Below are 24,624 nucleotides of genomic sequence, written 5' to 3'. Positions count from 1 at the left end.
TTGCCTATTATCAGCCTCCATATTACATGCAAGCAGGTTCAAAGAGAAACCAACTAATTTGTAGTGAGATACAAGACAAAAGAAATACAATGCACCTTGATCCAGCATTTTTGCTACTAGTATATATGAATTAATTGCTGAAGAATACTATATGTATTATATATATGTAACACAAATTAAGTGTTTTATATTCCCTCTCAACTGCAGATCTTCAGAGGTCAGCTGTGTGTGTGCATGTGCAATAAGGGCTCCAAGATTACCAGAGACTCTGTGCTGGTCCTGAATGCAAGAAAAGAGCCTGATGCTCTATGCATGAAAGTTACTAATCACACTAAGATGAGTGTCTCTGCATCACTGGGAGACTGATAGCATAATCCTCTGAAGGAACAGAAGCCATACCCTAAAAGACAAGCATCATCTTCTGTGACACATTCATACCTCCACTGCAGTCCTCTAAAACCCTGTACTTGGAATATTCAAATAGATCTCATTGGCACAAGCCTCAAAAGGCCACTTGTCTGCTTCTAAGATGAAGAGAACAGGAATGAAAACAGAAATGCAATAAGATATGCCCTTTTCAGGGCTCCATTTATTGAGTGAATACAAAAATAAGATCATGTAAGTGAAGATGCACAGTAATCTGCTCCCTAGTGAAAAAAGTATCTTGGATTAGCAGTAAACAGTGTTTACAATGCCTTGTAAACAGACCTCTTTTTACAAGCTAGAAGCGTACCGAAATACAACACACATTAGATTAAAAGTTCCCCATTGTAGCAATACTTCACACTTCTCATCGAGTGATTTCAGAGTATTTTGTAAAAGGTGAGAGCATCCTCTGTTTTGTTTTCAAAAAGGAACACACATGAAAATAATGAAACATGATAAATTTGCAATGTAAACAGTTGAAAAAGTGCCACATCATTTTCAGAGGATGATGGCTTACCCCTTGATAGGTAATTTACAATGAAAAATAATGATCAAAGCTATAGTACATTATGGAAAGGTTTTAAAAATGACTATTTTTTACAGCAACCTGTTGCAGTTGAATAAAAAATATATATTTTTCTTAATACAGTACATGGCATTTCTCCTAAATTGCACCAGAATTAAATTTGGAAGCACTTTCAGTTTCTGTTATAGGCAATTGGGAAAGAAAAACAAGCCAGGTAGGCCTTTCCATCTCTTCTGCCTATTGCTTTATCCCTACCCTTTCACATCTCTGAGTCCGCATACATTCCATTGATCAAGTAATCCACTTGTGTATAATCCTTCTTTTTGTAACTTTCATAAGCCTGCATAAGGAAAAGGACTATGACAGTTATGAAAAAAACTGTACCAAATAAAAGCACTGCAAGAAGCGAACTTTTATCCACTAAGTACTGAGTCAGAGGCTCCGCAGCAATGAGAAGATAGTCATTATTTGTGTCCTGAGTCTCTGCAATGTTTGAAGTTGTTGTTCCAGGTGTGTTTGCTGAAGTGGTGTTTGTATGTTTAATTGAAGGAGTAAGAGATACTGACTTTATTTCATGCCCAGTTGTAGCTTCTGCTGTAGGGCCACTAGGTAAACCCATGGCACCTCTCGTAGGACCCTGAGAAGAGGTTGATTCACTCGAGGATGTTGGAGCTCTATTTGTTTCTGGCAACATGGAGAACGTTGAATTCGCAGAATGTGGACTCACCGAGGGGCTGAACGTAGCAGCACGAGTAGAAGCAGTGGTAGATGTCACTGCATCCTGTCTGGTGAGCGTGGTTGATGTTGTGCTCGGTGTTTTCAGGCTAGTTCCAACAGTATTGAGGCTACTGGGGTGGGGAGCACTGATCATGTTGGTGGCTGTGCTAAACTGCTTGGTGCGATTCGTTTGAGTATCTGCTCCAGCAGTGGCAGTGATGGGAGCAGAAGAGGAGGCTGATACTGAGCTAAAGCTATTATTTCCTAATTTTTCAGCGGTGGTCAGGAGCTTGCTGATACTCCTGGAAGTGGAAGCAGTGTCCTTAGCAGGAGTGGGAGAAGGGACAGTGGTGGACATGGTGGTAAGAAGGTTCACTCCCGAAGTATTTGAGGCTTTGGTAGTTTTATTAGCTTCCCCAGGGACAGTTGTTGCATTTGTACTCGCTGTTGTTACAACTGTGGTAGCACTGACAGTTGTGGTGGTGGTAGTAACACTGCTTGCAGGTCTTCCTGTGTTTGATGCTTCAGGATAACCTGCAGTCGCAGCCAACTGCCTCAAGTAAACCTTGTGAGCCTGAGCGGTAGAGGGAAATTGGTTCTCTCTGTTGTATTGTTCAATCTGTGCCTTCACCATCCTCTTTGTTTTCTGTGGATAGCTTTGGGGGTGAAACTGGACTGTTTCCCTTTCCCCAAAGATGATTTCTTAAAAAAAAAAAAAAAAAAAAAAGTTGTAAGAATAAAACTCTCAAGCCTAAATCTGACCTCCCACTCCCATGTGCTAACCAGAATGTATATTCTGAAGTACATGCAGAAACCGGACTGAATCGGTCCCGGAGTCAGCAACAACATGAAAATCCAGACCCCTGCCTTTATTGTATACAACCCCTTTGGGTTACTTTTTTTTTTTTCCTGCCACAGACCTCTGGCATTTGCCCAACCAGGGAATTAATTCCATGAAAGGAGGGTAATGAAGTACAGAGCTACAACACAAACGTTCACAAAAGGAGCAGCGTCATGAACACCAGCTTTGAAGCAGCAGCGTCATGTTTTCATGAAGTAACACATTCTCAATAAGCCCTTCATGCTTAGGTTCCTAATTTTCACCTCTCAAAACTGAGAATTTCCACATATACCTTTGTCCTTCAGGAGAACCTCCTTCACAACTAGTGATCTAGATTTATTGCGACATAAATCCCATCTGCTTATCAGAGGTCTGGTTCCTATGTTGCAGAGAAACCTTTGCCAATGCAAAAGAACAATGAACAATTTTTTTAAGCCTGTATACGGCATACTCTTGAAACATACTTTAGAAGATTGACTCCTCGATTATGAGCAAGCTCTGTTTTGTTACTTAGTCAATTAAAATTGAAGACCCTAGCACTCAAAACTGACCATGAGCAGCTGCTACTAAGACTGCTCTGATTATATAAGCAGCCTGCTGCCTCTGGCACAAAAATCCTGGCTATCTCAGAAAATACAATGCCAAGACATTTTTTCTCTTTTAAAAAATATAAATATATCTGTTATGCCTTTATTTTCATAAGGACAAGAATGTGGAATGCAACATGGGCTGAATGAATCATGCCTTTCACATGGAGAGGCCAATAAAAGTTACCCAAAGACATATTATGTGCATTTAAGTACCAGAGCTGTTAGTAAAACTGTTAGCTGTTTAAGTACCAGAGCTGTTAGAAAAACATTTTTCAGTTACAGAATCATCCTGCAGGTATTTCATAACCCATCGCCCTTTATCTGAAAGCCAGTCAAGGTTTAAATTTAAGGCAAAAAAGATCAGATCCTGGATTTAGCAAGACTTTGAAGCATAGCATTACCTCCAAGCAGATCTTTGATTTCTTGCTCTTCAGCATTTTGGCACACACTTAGCTGGTGGCACTGCAACAGGATGCAGTGATTCTGGTAGGGCACAGACCAGTTGCAGTGATTGTTACCTAAAGACAGCAGAAGGCAGGTATGAGGATTATTAGCCACTTCCAACACAGAACCCCTAAAATCCAATAGGCCAGAACAGACTTTACCTTAGTCAGGCTCTTCAAACCCTTGCCTGACCAAAGAACACTTTCAGACAAATAAGAAAATGGGTCATTATACACAGCATAACTGAACATACTGCTTCATGGCTGAAAATGAAGAATTAAAACAAAAACCAACTAATATCTGGAAGGTACAGTGTAAAAGGATCCTGACTCAGCCTTCGTGAAAATAATTGAAGTCACTGAAGTTAATATATATCAGCTGCAGCCTACCAACCTGCTTGTCCCCTGGAGCCAACATCTAACAACAATTTGATCACCCAGACAATAACAAGGTGTGCCTTTGAGTTTGGACAGACCCCATTTATATGCTAGCATTCACCTAATGTCTTAATAAGGAAGAAAAAGTGAGTTGCAATTGAGATAGTAACTGTCAGCCATGGGCAGATGGATGACATCTCTCATATGTCTCTGTGAGACATGGCTCTCATCTCAGTGCTTGAAGTTCCACAAATTTAATCATCTGCTGAAAAATAATACCACTGGCCAGGGGAGCCATCAAAGAAATGGCCTTTCAGTATGTCAAATCCCAACACAAAGTTAAATAAGCTCACATAAAAGTCATCACAGAAGGAACTCTCACTCCTGGCATCCTTTCTAACTTGTTACCTTGTGTGCAATGCATTTCTAGGACTGGGAAATATCATGTGCTGTAACAAGAAGCAACAGGAGAAGATAGCTCTCGGTTTGGGATGAAGCAGATGTGTACCCAACTGACCACCCATCAGTAGATCAGAGAACTTATGTGTATGGCAGTAGAAGAAGTTTATTTCTGTGTTTTATTAGAAGTGTAGAAAAGGGCAAAGAACAGACACATATGGTACACATGGCTCTTATCTACAAAGAGAATTACCCTCACTGAGGATTAAGGCTGTGAGAAGCTTGAACTTTTACAATAAAACATTTACATTACCACAGTTATTAAAAGAGCTTGTGGAAAATTTATGAACTTGGAGAAATCCCTGTACCGACAACTGTAGTCTGTTTTGACAGCCCTAAAGAAACTAGCAAAGTGGCATTTTACTGACTTACCAAATAAAATGTTAAGAAAGTCAATGAAACCATTCAAACACTTTAAAATTGGTATTTAAAAAGCAATAAAATTAAGAGCTTCAACAGGCACACATAGGAGGCTATAATCAAGTCCCCTCCTCAGACAGGAAACCATGTTTGAACGTGCTCTGATTCCTAATCCCACCTCCTGTTCCCTGCTTGAGAACCATGCCAGCAGAGGATCACAGACTGTCTACTACTGTAAATAGTGTCAGTTCTCATTTCTCGTGGAAAAGAAAAAAAGCCAGCAGCATACCTTGTATTAGCTACATATCTAGTAAGTCAGGTCAGAAAAAGACTGATGGGGTCAGCATTTTCAGCAGCCTGATTTCTGCTGCCAGCAGAACCGCACCCTGGAAGAACTGAATGCTTCCACAGAACTGGACTGATGAGTGCTCCCTTTGAGGAGAGCTGGAGCTGCAGACCAGGACCCTGGCTGCTGTTTCCACTGCAAGACACTTGCTGCCCTGCCACTCCTCTTTGCTTGGAAAATTCTCCAGGGCTGATAACAGGGGTAGTAACTCTTAACCTCTGTATGTTTTCTAACATAACGGCTTCAAGCCTCCAGATGCTGCTAGGGAAAGTGTTACAAGATGGAGAATGTGCCCATCTCAGCAAGAATATGTCAGTTGAGGATTCCCAGATTCCTGATGAGCAAGGTAAGCAGGACATACCTGAGATGTTAACATACAAAAAAAAAAAGACGTTTCAGGTCTTTTTCTCCAGATGATCTCTCTGCACCTGACTACACATTTATGCCAAGAGTTTGTATCCTTTCTTTCTCCCCGCTAACACAGGATAAAGAAAGAGACTGGCCACCAAGTAAGAAAGAGGAATGAAATTGCTTTAGTGGGTTTAATAAAGAATGTAAAACCTGATAAGGGCAGTACGTATTTTTGTATGGCTTCTCAAAGATGGACCAGGTCACCTACTTTTACACCCTCAGCCCCTCTGCCCAACACAGCTAACACACAACAGGACTTGCTCATTCTGAAACACCATACCAATAAGAAACAAGGGGATGAGAACAAAAAAGTGGCTGAAGTCAGCAACAGGGCAAAGTATGTGCTCGGTCTCCATTCCAAACCCTGATTACAGACTGAATTCCTGATGTCCCTCACCTCCCTTCTCTGGAATAGGCAGCTGTAGCACCTTCTCTACCCTTACAAAGATCTTGTGAAGTTAAGATGACACATCCACAGCATTTAGAGATTCTCAGGTGGAAGAGACAAACATGTAATGTTACAGACCCCAAGTATCAGCTCTCTATGGAGCTCTGAAGCTCTGGTGCCTGGGAAACAAACCCACTCATATTTTATCTCCTAGACAAAAAAAATAGTTTGCAAAGGTGCTTTCTTTCCACTGTGAAGGGATAGAGCAGACTCCTGTATAAAATAATTAAGCTCTAAGCATCAAAAAAAAAGTCCTTATGATGTTCCTATTAACCTGTCAGACATTTGTCTGCCATCTCATCTCAACCACAGCATCACTGATTTTTTTTAAACGCTACTAGATTTGACATGTGGCTAGACAAGTTAGGGTCCTTAATAAGGACGCCTTTCAAAGACTCATTTAGAAGTTTAATGCTTTTTGAAGACATCTCAGAGGTAGACACCAGAAGGCTCTCATCTCCCCTGGTCTTAATGCTGTGCTCGGTTGCAGGATAATTAACAACCAGTTTCTTCAAAAGGTGGATAAAACACACACAAGACTACTCACTCCAGTGCAGCTGTCTACTATAGCGCTGTTCACTTGCAAACATCTGGCAGCATAGAATAATCATCCTTCAAGTCAAGTGACCTAACACCATTTGCACGCTACCAGCGCACACCAAGAGCACATGAATGCTGTTTCTTACGGAAGCTAGAAAGGCCCTGGGAAATGGTTGCTCTGGATTCAATTTAACCAAAGCTGTCAGAAATTATTTAGCACCGCAGGACTGCACACAGAAGCCATAACTGTAAATGCCTGTAAACAACTGGAGCTAAGATAGATAGTTGTCAGGGGAGCAAAAGAGACCTTTAATAAAGAGAAAAGCCAGCTGGAATTCCTGCTGAAGGATGAGAACCTCACCTGAAGCAGCTGAGCCTTTACAAGCCTGCCTGCATTGCCTTTCAGTTGTCAGCCTGTTTATCTGCACTATATGGACTCCTCTTCCTTTCAGGACAGGAAATCGGTTCTCACATATACAGAAGGAAATCAGCAGGAAGAATACAACGGCAGTCCACATCTTCAGGGTTGCCTTGCCAGGAGGCTTCTCTTTCGAGGAGCCTGTAGCACAGTAGAATGCTTTCTTGTATCACCTTCAGATCCACTGCAACATACCTACAAAGAAAAGAAAGTGATTGATTTATATCAAAAGGCTACACTTGAAGTGTTTTACTAAATACACTCTTATCAGAAAGAATGACAGTAAAATGTGCATAAGGCACAGGCAGGTATCACTACCAGGATTAACATACTGATAATGAAGCAGAGGCAGAAAGAAAAAAGCCTATTCCCAAATTCACCGGTCTTTCTTTGGAAACAGTACTTTGCTCTCCTTTTCTCAGATATCACCAGAAAACAACTCAACACAAAAGCTGCAGGCGGTGGGTTATACTTACTTTATTCCTTTATTTTCCCTAATTTTGCAAGGCAAAGACATTTTAAAGAAAAATGTGAGATTTATCATTTGCAGTCAAGAACAGCATCAAGAACAGGAAGAGCTCTGTTGCCTCTTGCTTTGACTTCAGCTGGAGAAGGTTATCTGACAGCTGTCAGACAGTCGGTGTGCACAAAGCTGAACTCAAAGCCCACAGTAACACAGACACGATGCCTTTTGGCTCATCCTGGAACCCTTCATGTTGTTCCCAGGCTCATCAGAAGCATTTTGACCAGCTTGAGAACACTGATACTATAGGCATCTATATAATAACAACAATAATAATAATGATAATATAGGCAGTCCTGGACTATGCCCAGGACACCCTGCCTTTACACCAAGCCAGTCCAAACCAAGAATCAGGTTGGGTTCATTCCTGCTTCAATTTTCCTGCTGATTGTCAAAAACATCGATTCAAAACAAGCAAGAGCCAATAATTCACATCTTCCAAGGTGCTACACGGACATCAGCTGTTAGTGAGGAAGACCCACACCAACAGTAAGCTTTCATTTCCACACATAAAACAATAAATAGGCAAAGCATTTTCTTCGCTCCCAATGAACACAAGAGACTTCTGTCTCCGTGGATGAGCTCTCACCCTGGCACTGGAGGAACTCCTACTGATCTCAGAGCAGATCACCAGCTTCTATCTAGATTTACCCTATTGTTTCCAAGATTTTCTTTAAATTTTGTATGAACAGGTACTTCCAAACAATCCAGCCTGAACCAGACCAAACATTGGCCTCTTCCCTAAGTAGTTTTTCAGCACTTCCCTCAGTGCTGAAGCACGCTTTAGCTCTCATCCTGCAGTTAGACCTGAACATGCTATCAGACATTTAGACTCAAAACTCAAGGCACAGCAGCACGGCTGCTTTGTGTGGGTGGGTTTCTCACTACAGACAGAAGTTCAGGCCTGGGTTGTCCCAGCTGGCAGATGGAAATATTTCTGAGAAGTCTGGTGGAGAAAGGCAGCTCACCAGCCCCATCTAGTCCTGCCTGCCAGGGAATGCACTAGCTTTACAGCCAGCCCCAGCTTGGCTGAGGGCTCTCTGGCTTTTCCAAGGGTGAGCTAGAAGGATTTGAAACAGAATCAACACAGGAGAGAAGCCCTGGGCAATGCACAACTGCAGTGCCCTGCAACACAGCGTGCTGACATCTGCAGTTCAGGAAAGCAGTTCCACGTTTTCATAAGTCTGAGTCTGGGAATCTGAAAGGGGAAACAATTCGTGTTACTCCATCAAAGTAACTTCAATACTTACCCCACTGCTCTGAATTGCAAGGCACTTCCACATAGTTTAACCACAGAAAGCTCCAGCTGACAGTAAGGAAAAGGGAAAGATGTAAAATACTCTGCCTGCAAGAGACGTTTTCCTAGAGCAAACAGATCTCTACAGCTGACAGCCAGAAAAAGGCTGCTTTAAATTCTGAATCCTTCAACCTAAAAGCAGGCAATCTGGGGTTCCCTCGCAGACACTGTAGGTACTTTATCAAGATACTCAGAGCACTATTTGTCAATGCTACGCAGAAACAACTGCAGGGTTTTTGTTTAAGTTCACAGGCAGAGATCCAGCAAGCAGTACCTGGCCCACAGGAAAAAAATATAGATCTTAACATGTAAGTTTTACATTTTAAAGAGAGCCCTGTTTATGTCTGCAGTAAACTTCTCAAGGTAACAACACTTACAAGAAGTTATATTTTATAGCCTCAAGTGTCAACAGGAATGAACTGGCTGTGCAATAAATGTATGCATTTACCTTTTTTTATACAAAAAAATGGAACAGCAATGAATACAAATACAGAGAGCTCTCTATTATAGATATATCACTTAGCATTATTTTTGTAATCACAGTAAGCAATCCCAAAAGAGCAAGTCTCCCATTACAGTTCCAAAATGCAGATATAGCAGTGTTTCAGTTACCACTGCATGACTCCCAGCCTTGACCCAGGCACTCATACACTTACTTGTACAATCGTGCATTAATCACACGAGGCCTAGAAGCTGTTGTGTCAGTGCAGATAACTGTGCCCCACACAAAAGTGCCTTGTGTCCCCAACCACATTGCCAGGCCAGAAGCCCCTGCCAGCCAGTCCCAGCTGACTTCAGTCCCATGTAACTACAACAGCTCCACCAAAATCCCAGTGAGTGCCTCTCACCCCTTCCAAAGCACCTGGGAGCCTTTCTGGATTAGGCCAGCACCAGTAACAGAGGACAGACTGAACCCAGCTGTGAGAAATGCCTGCCTTCAGTGCAGTTCCCCCTTCCCTCTCAGGAAGCAGTCTCCTCAGGGCCAAGTGATGCTCGTTACAGTAACGTGAGCATTAAGCTGAACACTCCCTGCTCTTCAAGACCCAAAGCCAAGAAGCAACAGCCCAGAGCTCTCAGGAGCACTTTATGAGTGGTGCAGAGTGTTCAGTTCACAAGGGTGACCTACCACAGAGGGTCCCAACTGCAGAAGAACTGAATTTGGACCATGTTTGGGGCTCTCAAAACATACAGAGAACAAGGAGACACCATCATGGAGGCTTTCAAAGACACACTGTGCCTGACCTCAGGCAACACAGCCATCCCTGTAAGTGCTGCACCCAGTGCTTGGCAAAAGCACACCCTGTGCTCGCTCAAGTGAGGGGTTCAACAGCTCATGCTGCAGCAAAGCACGTGCAAAGCCACCCCAGTGAAGTGCTTAAGTTGCTCCAGTGAGTACCAGTACCACAACCATAATCCTCTTCCAGAACACAGTGCTGTTTTCTAAATGACGCCCTGATGCCAGCCAGGGGATAATCAGACACAGCCATACCTTAAACACAGTCCAGATGACACTTGGGATGCTGTATCAAATACCAGAACCTCCAGCCAGTGCGTTGTTGGGGGTGTTTTTGCCTCTTTTACCTTCGCACAATCTCATACATCCATAGCAGGAATCACAATTACTTACAGATCATTTTTCCCAACATAACCACTGCCTTTTATAATTACAAACAATAGGCCTTACTTCCCCCTTCCCCTCACACTTCTAACCAGTCCCACATGGCTCCATTTGTGCTCCAACAAATTCCACAGAGCGTTCACCCCACACAGCTACATCCCAGAGAAGTACTAGCTAAAGCTTCCCCTCCAGGTCATGCTGCTCCTCAGATGAAACCATTCTCTGCTATAGTCAGAGACAACATGAAGAGATGAACATTACCATTCCTATTGGAAGCAATTTTGAGAAATCAGAGCAAAATTCACACTGAGCGCTACCTTTTCCATATGTAAAGCATTTCCAAGGAAATTAAAAGTCAAACCAAACCACAAAAGCCAGTGAGTGAATAAAATCTGGGAAAAGACTACACTCTGAGAAGTGCAAAGTTTACTTTTACCATCTGCGGCTGTAACTCAGTGGGGAACAAGCACGCTGGAAAACCAGAATAACTTTGAGTCAACAACTGAATGACTGATGACTTTGCAATGTACACACACAACCAGAAGGCGCTGCCTGCTGGGTTTCCAAAGTGTTCCTCCCTTCTTGCTGATTTCCCTGTAGTTGAAGCCAAAGAATCCGGAAAAAAACAAAAAAAAAAGTATTGTTTCAAACAACATCTACTTGATTGGGGGTGATGTTGCAAGAGCAGAGCAAAGCCTTTGGAATATAAACCCTTCGTCTCCATGCCATCCCAGCCTCAGATGCTCCTGGTTAAGCAGCTGCAAGGTGCATGCAGTGACTGGACACAGGTGGAGCCCGGCATGACAAAAGGAGAGAGGCAGAGCTAGAGAAAAACATGGAACAAGGGAGAGGGGCTGTTAGAAATCAGAGGTGTGAAGTACGCAAACAAAGCAAGTCATTTAGGGCAACATGTGCTCCCTTGAGCTTCAGAGAGTCAGCAGACTGCTCCAAAACCCATAACAACATGAAATGAGGTCAGAGAACTGCAAAGAAGTCATTTTCCATTTCCTCGGAGCATCTCCGCCTGTTTCTGACAGAAGGTGGAACGGAAACCTTGAGATTTCGCATCCTGCTGGGTAGGAAGGCACAGAGCAGGCAGCGCACAGTACAGACTTGCTACAGAGGAATCCAGAGTAAGGCCACGGCACCCAGCACGCTGAACTGCAGGTACCATGGTCTCTTTTCACTGCCAGGAAGACTCCCATGCAGTTCACACTCCCTCAGGCTGGGCCAGAGCCGAAAGCAACTGAACAAGACTCCTTGTCCTTCAGGGAAATAACACGAGGACACAGCACAGGATCGTGGGGTCCTCAGGGTCACAACAAAGCAGGGAAGACAAGTGCAGAATACACACCGTAAATAACGGTGCTATGTCTCCCATTAAATTGAAAAGACATAAGGCCTGGATTCAGCTTGCAATTGCTGCTAAATATTTCATGTGCCATCAGCTCTCAAAACAAGTGCTATATTTCACTCTTTGGAAAACAGAATTAAACCAGGCTTTGCTAAGGAAAGACAAGCACATCTCGTTTTGTGAATTGAGGCCAGAACACAGGAGGCAAAAGAATCTGTGCTGCAATCTTAGGAGCATTTGGCTTTCCAAGTTTCTCTCTGAAATGGCACACATGTACAGGTTTGGAGACAGAAGGGGCAGCACCAGAGTAAATGAGGCTGATTTCTGAATCACATTTGCATCAGTAAGGCAAGAAAAAGGGATGAGAATAATGGAAGGAAGCTACTTATCCCAGCAACAAAACTTCACTTTGGTCATGATTTGTATCTGTAACCGTGTCTGTCACACATGAATTATAACAGCCCCAAACCAGGTTGAGAATGTGCAGGAACAACAACGCTTTGTTACTGTGCTAGAGAAAAAATAGCCGGCCCTTCAGATCATTTGAAAATGATTTAACTACATTATGCAAAGAACCTGCCCCAGAGCAAGTAAATATAGCTTGAACTGTGGGTTCAAAGCCTCTGTTAAAATGTTCTCCCCTGCATCTCCTGTTGAGTCACCACCCCTGGTCAGCAGAGCACGGCCAGATGAAGTCACATCATGCTCTCAACAGCAGCTTGAAAGCCATCAAGTTCCTTTGGTCTCCAAGGAAAGTTAATTACAAAGGTGTTTCTACAAAATGTCACGTGCCATAAACACAGAGAGCTGAGCAGAGGCTGTAAAGCAGTGTTATGAATTACAGGACTGCAAACACATCACTGATGACTGGGAAGGGGATCCCTGCTCCGGGCACAGTTCCTCTAACTGTACTTCACAAAGCTCGTGAAGCTCCTCACTTCCTTGGAAAAGGCTGCAGTGGTCAAAGGTCTGCTTGCTGCTCCAGGACAGACTCTCCATGCCCCCATTGTTTCTCCAGCATTAACAAAACGCTCTGCTGGGAGGGTGACTGAGATGGGACAGGCAAGATTCTACACTCTGAGGGAGTTTTGAAGAAAATTGTGCATAAAAATCAGTCATGAATACATAGGCCAGGCTAGGCTCGGGACCAACAAGCTGAATCTGATCAACACCTGGCATTGACATGAGCCCAGAAGCACATTCAAGGCTCCTGCTGGTGGAGGAGAGTGATGTGTAAGAATGGCTCCTTTTCTACAAGACTTACCTGAAATAGAATCTTTTTGTTCCAAGAAGTAACTTCTGCGAAAAGGTTGGTAGGTAAACATCTCCCTGCACCTCACAGGGAACCAGACCTTCCCACAAAGAGGAGCACGTTCCTGATGCTTGATGTTGATTCTGCAACACCAGGACACAAGTTACACGTCCTCTGAAATACGATGCAAAGAGCAAACATTGCCAGCTCAAGCCCAGAAGAATGTCATTTATATTCCTTCTCCTGTTACACAGCTTCCTCAGAGCATAACAGCTGGCTATGTATTACAGAAGAGCTGGCACATCCTTCCACATTAGCAGGCACTCCTTACTGCAGCTGGTAGGACAGTGTTAGACATCAGTAAGGTCTGCTGCTGCTTTTCTGATGTTTCTCCCTATACATGTCCACTAAAATGGCTTTGTATGATACATACTTTTTTTTTTTTTGCCTGAGTCCACAAAGACTCCACCATACAGACTCCTGAGGACAAACCACTAAGTGAAAACATTTTAATTAAGCAGTCACAAGATTATACATCCTCCCTGCCCCTAAATGTGAGCCCCCTCATTCAGTCCCATCTTATTTTAGTCCCCATCTGTGGCTCAATCTCCCACCAACCCACACGGCACACAGCAAAGGCAACTGCAGCGTTTGCAGAAACATTCACAAGCTGCAGGGAATGAGCCCAAAGATGCCAACAGTTGCCAACTATAAACTCAAAAGAACAGAGCATCCTTGTTCAGAGTCATCAACACCCCTCCAAATTCACGTCTGACCAATTTAGATGGATGTTAAGCTAGAAAGCAAGGGATAATCCACAGCCACTGAGCAGACAGCCTCTGACAAGGCTGCTTGAGCTGCTGCAACCTCTGAAGACTGGCGTGGAAATGGTGATCTTTGAAAGAAATTTGCAGCTGCTACAGTATTTGTCCAGCTGCCACTTATTACTCCCTGCAAGAAAATCTATTCTTCTGCTTGTAAATGGCCAAATGTTTAATGAGACTTCCAAAATGTCCTACATAATTAAAACAAACATTTTAAAGACTCTCTAAGAGGGGTGGAACTCCAAGATTTGCTGAGAAGCTCCGTGATTAAACTGGGGCTTGGCTGACACGTGAAAGTTTCCCAAGTATAAAGCCCTTCAGGCTCCACGCTGACAAACGATGCTGTACACCACGGGCTGTGCTCTGCAGAGCTCCCTGGGAGCAGCAACAGGGAGAAGCAGCTGTGCAAGGTCAGCAGCTACCATGCTCCACAAGGAATGGAGAAACATTTCCATGCAACAGGCAGATTAATCACAGGGTCTGAATGTCAGGCCTCATATAGACAGATAAAGGGCTATATTCTAAAGGTTCGAGACTTTCAGCGACTCTTCCCACACTCCTTTCCCCACAAATAACACAGAGGGGAAGGAAGTTTTTGTGGTTACAGCCCATGTCTGACAACTGATGAAACCAGAGCTCAGGTTCCTTCCCCACTTCCAGCTTCCCATGGAAGCAAGGCAGTGCTACTGACTCACAATCTTGGGCAGATAGAGCCCTGGTGGTTTTTGTGGTTGTTCTTTTTTGGTTAGTTATGTTTTGAGTGTTATCAGCTTGACTCGTCTCTTACATCACTGACTGCCTCTGTCTTTCTCCACCTCAGTTCCTCACCTGCACTCCCCACTTCTTCCTCTGAGCACAGGGCAGCTCACCCAGTTCTTACTAACTCATGAGAAAAGCCCACACTGGCACCGTTGAGGCTTTATGCCCATCACAGGTTACCCCTGACAAAACAAACGTTAAAACCTAAGAACCAGGAATTTCCCCACCTACCACCACCCACCATCCTTCTTCGCCCACATTCACTGCCAAGTTCTGCATTTCACTTGGTGAGAACTACTACTCTGCAGGACTTTTCCTGTGAAAAGTGACTGGACAGCTGTTTCATTTGTGAAAATATGGCTTGTTTTGGAATATCTGAAACAATCCCATTTTAATATAAAGAAAAATGAACTGCCAAATGCTAACTGCATAAAGCTGGATCTGGACAATAAATCTGTCAACACAAATTCTTCCAAGGAATAAAAATGTTTGCTATGGCAAAACTGCAACCTTCCCTAGCATAATCCGTACCCCCCAAAAAAAAGATAGCAAAGATTACTGTCTCATTGGAACAGGAGATTGTACACAGGGCATCTGCTACCACGTGTTTCAAATTAAACAGCTTTCAACACCACCCAAAAAATCACCCCAGAACTCCGCAGCCACCAAGCTAATACAGATCAAATACCCTTCTACACGGGTAGGAGGCAAGCTCATGTTTTTGGGCTCTAAGTACCTAGAGAAGCATTTACTTTGCAGTACAAGTGCTTCGTGCTTCCTGATAGATGACATTGGAAGCCAGAAGCAGCACTCCCACGTTAAAACACAGCACGCACACTCAGAACTGCTCTGAGCTGCTATTAAATTGGAAACTCCCAAGTCCGGAGTTAACAGAGACTTAAGAAGGGATTTCAGCCTGAAGGCACAATTAACCAGCTGTTACTTCTCAAACAAATAAAACCACAAATGTGTTAAATGTCTGGTCACTCGCCCACCTCCTGGCCCAGCAGAATTTTTACAAGTCAGCAATTTGCTAGCAATATGGGTCAGGTTAAATTGCACTGAAGCTAATAGCTCCACATGTCATCTTTCACTTCAGATATTTTTGAGAGATCATTATGCTCTTCTGCAGGTTCAGGTAGCTGTAATGCTAATTTTAGGCATTTAGAAACAAAACACCTCTACCTAGAACATACAGGTCTGCAGATTTGCTCAGGAATTTAAGTCTGCGCATGGTTTTGAGCAGGACTATACTCAGAAATGATAGCACCTGACATTAAAGGCATAAGGCAACACCATGGAGAGCTCAGAAAGAGAAGTTCAGACAGCACAGCAATGGTCAGAGTATGGTCCCAGTACAATGACTGAAGGGGAACTTTTGCTCAACACTAGAGGAACTGGGTTTAAGGAGAGCATTTTTGGATCTCTTTTCTCTGATCTTCACACAAATCCTAAAATATGGAGAGTTAAATCAAAAGATTTAATTCAAAACCCTGCCTCCACTGTAAGATTTTCGAAAGCAAAACAACTCAAAAACCTCTATCTTTTTAAACTATAAAACTAGTTAAAAGACAAAGGTAGCTTTATGTGGAAGGGCTGCCAGGTGAGATGCAGCAAGAACACATTATCACACATTCCAGGTTATCACAAACCAGTCTGACACAAGGGAGCTTTTCACTGTATATATGTTGACACAAATCAGAGGATTTGTCCCAGAATCTCCAAGCCAGGGAGACATTCATAGTAATAACAAATAAAGGTTGCTGGCCACAGGCCTCACTGCTTTGATTTTGACAGCCTAAAAGATGTGGAAATCACCAGGCATGGTGGGTGCAGAAGATTATCCACATCTATTTTTCTAAACAACGGGAGAATCAAATTCAATAGCAGCTCTCCTAATCCTTGCTGGCCTTCCCTGTGGGAGGTTCCTAGCCAACAAAAAGTCTTCTGTAAGCCATACACCAACCTAAACTTCAACCCGACAGTCATCTGAACATACAGGTGATACATACATCCTTCCCTCTCCTTACTCACTGATTTCTGTGGCTGTCCAGGCAGCACTTGTCAAAGTACCAGCCCAACTCAGCACCACCGAGCTGGCTACATGGGCTGGGAGCAAGGCACCCCCAGCTGCTCTGACCCTCTCTGCAGGTTCCCTGCTCTTGGGTCACTCATCTCCTACACGGCAACTGATGTGCTCACTCACCTCGTTCCACATTCCCTCCTTGCAGTTTCAGAGGAACTTAAATAAGTTTTGATTACTGACACCGATTCATTAAGTAAAATAACCTTCGCTTGAGCTCCTTAAAGCTTTCCTAGTACAAGCACCTTTGTATAAAGTGTATTTCATTCAAAGAAAAGGGACTGCACAGGCAGCAGCAAGTTTTTCTGAACCCTTCTGAGCTTGATATAGAAGATCCACCTATGATGATGCTAACAAGGACCCCAAAACCATTTCACAGAGTGACCTGAGTAACAGGTCTGCTTTATCCTCCCACCTACCCTATTTGATCAAATAAGATACTACCATTATTTTGAAATTTTGCCTCAATAGAGTAGAACTCTGCTTCTAGTACAGAATGTCCTGTTCCTTTTTTTCCCTCCTCCTCCTTCGTAGAACCAGAGAAGCGGGTCTGATCTTCATAAAAAGAATCACCAAGACAAACACAGTTCAAATGGATTTCATCAACATAGATGCTTTTTATCAACTTATATTCTACAGCAGGAAAATTGCAATTGCAAAACACAGCTGGAAAAGATATGTCTCAAACTGATGGGATCTTTCTCCTAAAGGAACCCACACAGACTTTTGTGTAGCTCTGCTAAGTATTTCAATATGTTACACGTTTCTATCCTTATCCTATGGACTCCTGAAGACTGCCACTGGCTGTTACTTTCTCTCTTCACTTCCAAACACAGACAGACCCAGCAGGCTGAGATATGATACATACCTGAACACAGATTTCAACCAGATTTTCAACACTATTGCATGCCTATTAGAATAACATCCCTTTGAGTAGTACTTTGCCTTTCACTTATTAGAGAGATTTCTGCTCTGAAAAACAAAGCTAAAAGTCCTCTCTCAACTTGGAACACCTTGGCTCAAAACAAAAGCAAGCAGTTAGGCTTACTTCTCCAGTTGGGTCCTACGAGCAGCAGCACAGACTGAACCCATTAGAAACTCTTGGCTATTGATTTTATGCCAAAAATATTCTTATCCTGTAATGAAGGGAACACTGGACTAGAAATGCCAAAAGAATAACAAGAATAGCCCACCACAGTCCAAAAATGAGGTCAGCATACACTAATTATCTGAGTCAAGAGACTGCCCTGGGGGAGGCTGTCCAAGCATGGACAACAAAAATGAGGATAAGGACAAGTCTGTGAAACCCACACCACAAGTAGTAACTCTTATCACTCTCTTCAATACACTGAACCGTGTTTTTTGAAGAATTCAGCTCCAGCCAAATCCAGTACAAACCAGTCTGATCCCATCCATAATTCCCCCAAAGGTCAGGAATCAACTGGTGGAACAGGCTGTAATTTAATGAAATCAAACACAAAACGAAAGGCATGTCAAGAATTAAGCAATTCACACTTGAATTAACATGTACTTCCTGCTGACCAAACGCCACCTTTTGTTCCAAATCCAGTTTGTTGTAAGAGTCTTCGCAAACCTGGAATGAGAAGAGGCTGTAAATGCTGATGAGTGGGGACACAGGCAGCTAACACCAGGGAACAACATTTTTTCAGCCTCCTCCCTCAAAGCAAGTTTAGGATCCTCAGAACTATATATCAGACAAGTTCACCACACGGGACAGACAGTCTATCAGCTGGCTGCTGGGGCCTCCACCCACAAACCCACCCTTGCCCTCTTGGCAGCTCTTGCTCCTGTTAAAGGCTGCTTAGCTACGCATGAAGCAGCCCTGAATCACACCAGTAAACCGGGCAGGTTGACAGCTAAGTGCACAAATGAGCTGACACCAGCTCAGATTTCCTTGATTCAGTACAATGTGATTTGTGGTAAACCAAGATCTGCCCCATAAACAACAAAGTCATCCATACAGAAGGACAGGAACCTCAGAGTGATAACATATGCCCTGGCAGAAGGAACAGCTACAGCCATGAAAAGATAAACTCTTCCCAATTGTCAGAACTTTTATCCTGCCGGGTGGGAGGGATGCTTTCACTTACTCTCACAAGCAAGTGAAGGCTTTCTTCCCAATCTGGTAAGGAATTGCTTCAAAAACCTATCATTATTCTTTTAAGATATTATATATGCCAAGACAAAGATAACTGTCTACACCTATGAACTGTATTTGCTTCTTAAATAATCCAAAAACCTTGAAGATTACAGATGAGATCACAGAAAACTCTGGAGGCATCTTTTAAGCAAACGCATGGGTCAGAGGGCCAGCAGTCTTCTTTTCAGGTTCCCTCTCTGCTGTGGGTCAGTTCATTGCAGAACCCTCAATCTCTTCTCAGTATTCGAGGGAAAATGGTCCTTTGTGGAAGGCTGCAGCTGTCTTACTAAGAAGCTAGAAGCAAAACTCCCAGCTTGTTCCTGATGCCAAACCTCACCACCAGAAGGCAGAAGCAGAGAAGGTTGGTTCCTTGAGCCTTAATGTATTGTTGGGCCAAAGCCCTATGAAGGAAGGTAACAACCAATACCAACTTCTCACCTTTGTCAGCAACTGGAGGGCATCAGGCTTCAGCAGCATGAATATCACAACTTCCAAGCATAAACAGAGAAGAAACAGTGGGGACACTTCCACTGCCCGTTGGGCAACAGCCCTCAGCTCTTCCAGCTCTCTTCTGTCATTCCAAAGTTAAGGTTTGAACAAACAGAAGTCAGCCCTGTGCCCAGCATGCAGAACTCACTCAAACTGTACTACAACAAGCTACACTGAGTTCTGACAAAACTTCTTTAAAAGATGTACTTTGGCCTTTCACACAGAATCCTGTCTTTAGGCTTACGTGAAATGAACCAACAGAGCAAATCTTAACATCAGATTTCAACAAGGATCAAACCCTACGAAAACCTGTCAAGGTATAAAAAAAAGGTTAGTTTTCTTTCAATGCAGAAAGGACTGGACAACAATCAAACTGGGACACTGAGAAAACCTCTTTGAAACCAGAAGCTGTGACCAAGTTGCACGTCCTGTTACATACCATGGCTAGCCTGCACCTAAAGAGAGCAATGACCCTTAGCCATCATCAACAAAATACTTGCATAAGTGGTGCATTTAGCCAAAGCATGAACTAACCTGAAAACTTACCTCAAAGCTTGATGACAAAGCAATCTTGTGAAACTCATCTCTTCCTCCTGTCCACCACCCCCTGTGCCAAACCCTGCTCAGGCAAACACCACTCAAGTGCCACGTGAAGTTATTGCAAACCATCTGGGTCAAACACAGACTCCCTTCCTCTCAAACCACAGTTCCCTTTCTGTAAAGGCCAAGCAGCACACCAAAATGCTACTTAAGTACACCCTGAGGGAATTAAATTTGCCTTCAAGAAATTGATTCACCTACAGCACAGGAATTAAGAAGCAATTCAGGTGATACTTATTCTGCTCATTTAGGAGGTAAATTACAATGTTATATCAGACCCCTTATCATTTGCAGGAAGTACATAAATTATCCTAATGTCAATAACCATGAAGACTTAAAGAGCCACAAGAACAGGGGTTTCTCCATCAGAGGAGGCTCCACCCCACATTCAGGGTCCTAATTCAGAGTAATGACAGCAGAGACACATGCGAGCTCCAGCAGGGCAGAGAAACACCATCGGCTCTGCCAGCTGTATCTAGAGTTAAGTATGCAAGCTTCCACAGAAGGATTTAACAAAGCTATTATAACAACTCGTATTCCTGAGAGCTGGTATGGAATGAATAGTCAAGTAACCAGTACTTTTACCCTTCAGTGCAAGGATCTTCACAAGTGTGGAGAAATTAAAGGTTTCCTCTGCCCTAGGAAGAAGTGATCGTCTCCACGAGCTTCTCCACCAAAAAAAAAAATAAAATCAAGTTTCTTTCTCACTCAGTTTCTGCAGCATCCAAGCCACTTTACAGGAGTGCACTTATATTTCAATTGCCTGGAACTGTATTGTCAGGTAAATCTGCCCAAGCAGATAACGTAGCAGAAAGAGAACCCTACAGAATGAGGATTAGATGTTCACACCTTATTTTTTGTTCTTATGACAGCCATCTCAGAAAGAATTAGGTTTCAAATATTGCTTACCAAATCCTCTAGCACTGAAAGGCAAAGATAGGAAACTCTTTCCACATACTAATGCCTATAACATCAAAGAAACTATAACCACTTCAACGGCACGCCCACCATCTAGCCTTTGATTCTTAGAGCTGCTGCACATTTCCTCCATTTCCCTCAGGCAATAACTTTCCTGGAGACAAGAGAAAAAGTTAACCCAGTCATTAACAACAGATCCCTCATTCTGCACTGCACCTCTGCAGGGCAAAGATCAGAAGTGAACACGGGACCTTTTTGCAAGCGCTCACCTGTACACAGGACTTCAGCCATTGATGTCTTCAGCAGGAGCAAAGCAGATGTACTAACAACAGGCCAAGGGCATGCAATGTTTTACTGGAACTGTATAAAAAAATAGAACTGTTAGCTTTAAGCTGGCATTACAAGCTCTTTCCATGCTACAGTAACAAAAGCCATTTATAGGGGCAGAAATACAGTGGTAGAAATAGTTAAGTTTCCTGACAGCATTCATCCTAGTGTCTTTTATTTGTGTCTAACAACAGGATTTGTACATTAGTTTGCCAAGATAGAAAGCAAACTGTTTACGCTCAGTCCTAACATCTTTGTTCACTCAGTTTCTTCACCTCAACCTTGCTATCAGGGTGGCAACAGAGGTAATGTACACACACAGGCACATTAAAACCACTTGTGGTCTCCTGCATCACCATCTCTTACATGTCTAATAAATTACTAAAATAAATATGCGCATGAATTTTGTTTCACAAATTCTCTCCTTCATCCAGATATCCTTTACAAAGATGAATCATTGCCATTGGACACATGAAATATGTTCACTAGATGGCATTCACTGTATGTTGAGCAGCAGCAACTGTAAATGTGAATGCTTGAGTGCACTGTGGGATATACCTCATGAATCACAATTTTGGAGCACATACTTCAAATCCAGAAGGAACCTCTGCTGATTTCAATACTGCTCTGCAAATAAATGGATTTGCCCCAAGACATGCAACAAGCTAAGAGCTCATTTAGCACAAGGATTTGCAGTTCTCAGTCAGCTCCCAGAGGACCACTTACTTGCCCACTCCACAGTTTGCATTACATCTGTTTCCAGTTTCAGAGGGGTCAGAGACCAAGCGTAGAACACACAACACAAAAAGAACAGCTTGCTAACAGTATTGAAACCTGCAGCTGCAAGGCAGAGGAAAAACAACCCGCCCCCCCGCCAGGCGTTTTTGATTTTATTCTAAAATTCTTTCATTCAGCTATTCCTTCTGAGGATGGTGTTGTGGATGAAACTATACACCTCACTCATATGAGAGAAGCAGTTATGTATTTATTAACGTGTTGCAATCTAACAAAGCTTAATTGTAAATAAGACAGCGACTTAAGATGCAAGACTGCAAAATGCACTTGATTAAGAGGTAAGGAGCCTCCGTGTGGCTGTATCCACTCCTAGCCCCAGGCTTGTTCGATGGTTTATGTTTAAGGATTAGATGTGCACAAACAAAGATATAATCTTACCGAAGCCTGCAAAGTTTAGCAAGCTATTAATCACTAACCAAGGATCTGTTGTGGTAAGGAATCTAGTAAGGGATGCAGCAAGCTTAACCTGAGAGGCATCCTTACACAAAGGGAGATCCTGTCATGCAACCAGCTGCCACGCAGAAATGCTCCAAGGGCTCTTGGCCTGCTCACTATTTATGGGGTAAAAAGAGTTCCTTTATTAAAGCCTCTTCAGGTCCAAGAGTGACAGGAACACACATGAAGATTCACATCAATTACTGTGAAATTCTAGTGACAACATCATTTTCGTAGATCAGCTGGGACAGTTTCAGAAACAAGAGGACAGACATAACCTTAGAGAAAATTAGTCTCAGAAGGAAAAACCCTGATCAGCACAGCTGAGACAAGCATTACAAAGTTTACAGCAACACTTTCTGTTTATTAACAATTAGACTAGCATCCAGAAGACTGTTTGTAGAGATTTAGGAAGTAAATGGGGATGCTCTTTGCTCTGACACTGGGAATTTGACCTTATCACTGGATGCTTCTCAACCATCAGACACTCCCATCCTTAACTTGCTCAGTAAGTCTCCTGTTCATTGTTTGGGGGAAGAAAGAAAGTTTATTCCATGACATTTTCCAACACGCTCTCCTTTTTGATTAGATATAGGAACTGAAGTGCAAACACTCCCTTCAGTGTAACCTCTGTCAGAGGGGGAAGGTGTTTAACTCTTCCAGCAAAAGGATAAGCTGATGATGTCAACAGTTTGCACACAGCTTTGCTGACACACATACAGCAGCTTAACCTTTGTAACACCTATCAGTCCGTAATGCAACAGGGCATCGGTTCAAAAGAACACAGTGGAGGTAAGACTGACCAAGCCTCCCTTATCTCACTGGGAGAAACAGGAGGCATGAGAAGACTGAACAGTCTCTTGTCGATCCTATAGCTGGAAGCAGTCAGAGCTGGAAATGAAAATCAATCCTGTCTCTTCACATCCAGCTTAGTGCCTGGGTCTACTTTTCGTATGGGAGCATATACAAACAAAATGTCATGAAGGGCATTGCAGGAATGAGCAGAAAAACCTGCTGCAGGGTTCATATTTTCTGAAGAGAGGGAAAGGAAGTTTTCTTATAATGTTTTTTACATACTTACACACATAAAAAATAGTCAAGAGTTAGATTCAGAAGAAAATGTATTCTTCCTTTCCTCATTTCTCAGTGTAAACAGGTAACACAAATGCATTACACAGTCTCCTTTCCAATTAATGGCTTACTTGATTTTAAATAGATCCCCTATATTTCCCTTCAATCTGTTTGCATTCATAGCATTAGGTCCTTTATTGCCTGTTCTTCAGCATATTCCCAGTTCACAAATCGGTACAAATTTTGTCCTAGCTTATCTGGACACATACAGTTCCTGCTAACTTCAACCAATTCTCCCTCTCCTAATGGACTTGTTCCACACCAGTTTCAGATCTGTCCAGATGGCGTAAAAAAAATCATTTTGAGGGTAGAAACCTACCAGGCTAACACTTAACTATGACTTGCTGTCAGAAGTTTTGGGGCCTTTAGGGGAAGCAAAAGCTAAAAAAAGCCTGGATACAGAAGGACTACAGCTGAAAGCTCAGAAGAAAAAAAATGCATGAAGAATTACTGTATGCAGCCAGAGCCATATCCCTGAGACTGTCAAAGCATTTGCACAAAGAGATAGATGAGCAGAGAGGTTTATCCTGCTTTTTAATACAGAGAAGCCAGACAAAGAAAGATAGAGAAGAAGACCCACCAAAAGAACATGCTTAATCCTATTAAAATTAATGAGATTTCAGTCTGGTCTCCACATTCAAGTTGTATTGGGAGTTTAACTTAAGTGGATTTAAACACAGATTTAGTTAAAGTGGTGCAAATTCTCCCTATGCTCAATAAACAAACCCAGCACAAATATACACGCAAAATTCAAAGAGAATATTCATTCATTTCACCAAATTGTTTTTCTCCCTCCATTTTTTCAAAACGGCAAACTTAAAACCCTTGCACCTCCTCTGTCTGAAGTGCATGCTCAAGTGTTTTGCTGAACTACTGCATAAAGCAGTTGTCCAGGCTGAGCACCAATTCTGCTGGCGCTTAGGGAAGGCAATCCCAATGATCTTTTCCTCCATTTCCTCCTCTCCACTGGTGCAAGGATGCCTCTCCTACCTACCCAGCAAGGCAAACGTCTGTGGTTGTGTTTTGTACTACACAGCAATCTACCTAAAGGACTCAGCAAGGCCTACAGCCCAAGTCTGCCTGCATGCACATAGAGATAGCCCCGATCCTAATAAGTTAAAGTGGACGCAGGCCTATCTGGACAGCTAGGGAACG

The 24,624-nt window shown here is 42.9% G+C and overlaps 1 protein-coding gene across 10 annotated transcripts in view; it reads right to left on the bottom strand.

Annotated features, from left to right (window-relative positions):
- Positions 1 to 557: 557 nt before the first annotated feature.
- LOC137857182 (uncharacterized protein C11orf24-like) overlaps positions 558 to 24,624 on the bottom strand; it is a 28,887-nt gene continuing 4,820 nt past the window's right edge. For 4 of the 10 annotated variants that reach the window (XM_068683377.1, XM_068683374.1, XM_068683380.1 and 1 more), the window contains 4 exons: positions 21,051 to 21,141; positions 6,847 to 7,098; positions 3,502 to 3,618; positions 558 to 2,371 (listed from right to left, as the gene is read on the bottom strand). In XM_068683377.1, coding sequence (XP_068539478.1) covers positions 1,212 to 2,371; positions 3,502 to 3,618; positions 6,847 to 7,003 — 1,434 coding nt within the window. In that variant the 5' untranslated portion in view covers positions 7,004 to 7,098; positions 21,051 to 21,141 and the 3' untranslated portion in view covers positions 558 to 1,211. Of the gene's footprint in view, positions 2,372 to 3,501; positions 3,619 to 6,846; positions 7,099 to 12,959; positions 13,122 to 21,050; positions 21,142 to 24,624 lie in introns of all 10 variants that reach the window. The other 6 variants (XM_068683379.1, XM_068683375.1, XM_068683383.1 and 3 more) reach the window with 3 other exon arrangements.

This window comes from Anas acuta, chromosome 5, assembly GCF_963932015.1.
Source record: "Anas acuta chromosome 5, bAnaAcu1.1, whole genome shotgun sequence".
Taxonomy (NCBI): Eukaryota; Metazoa; Chordata; class Aves; order Anseriformes; family Anatidae; genus Anas; species Anas acuta.
The sequence above is the reverse complement of the archived record's forward strand: the minus strand, read 5'-3'. Positions and strand labels throughout refer to the sequence as shown.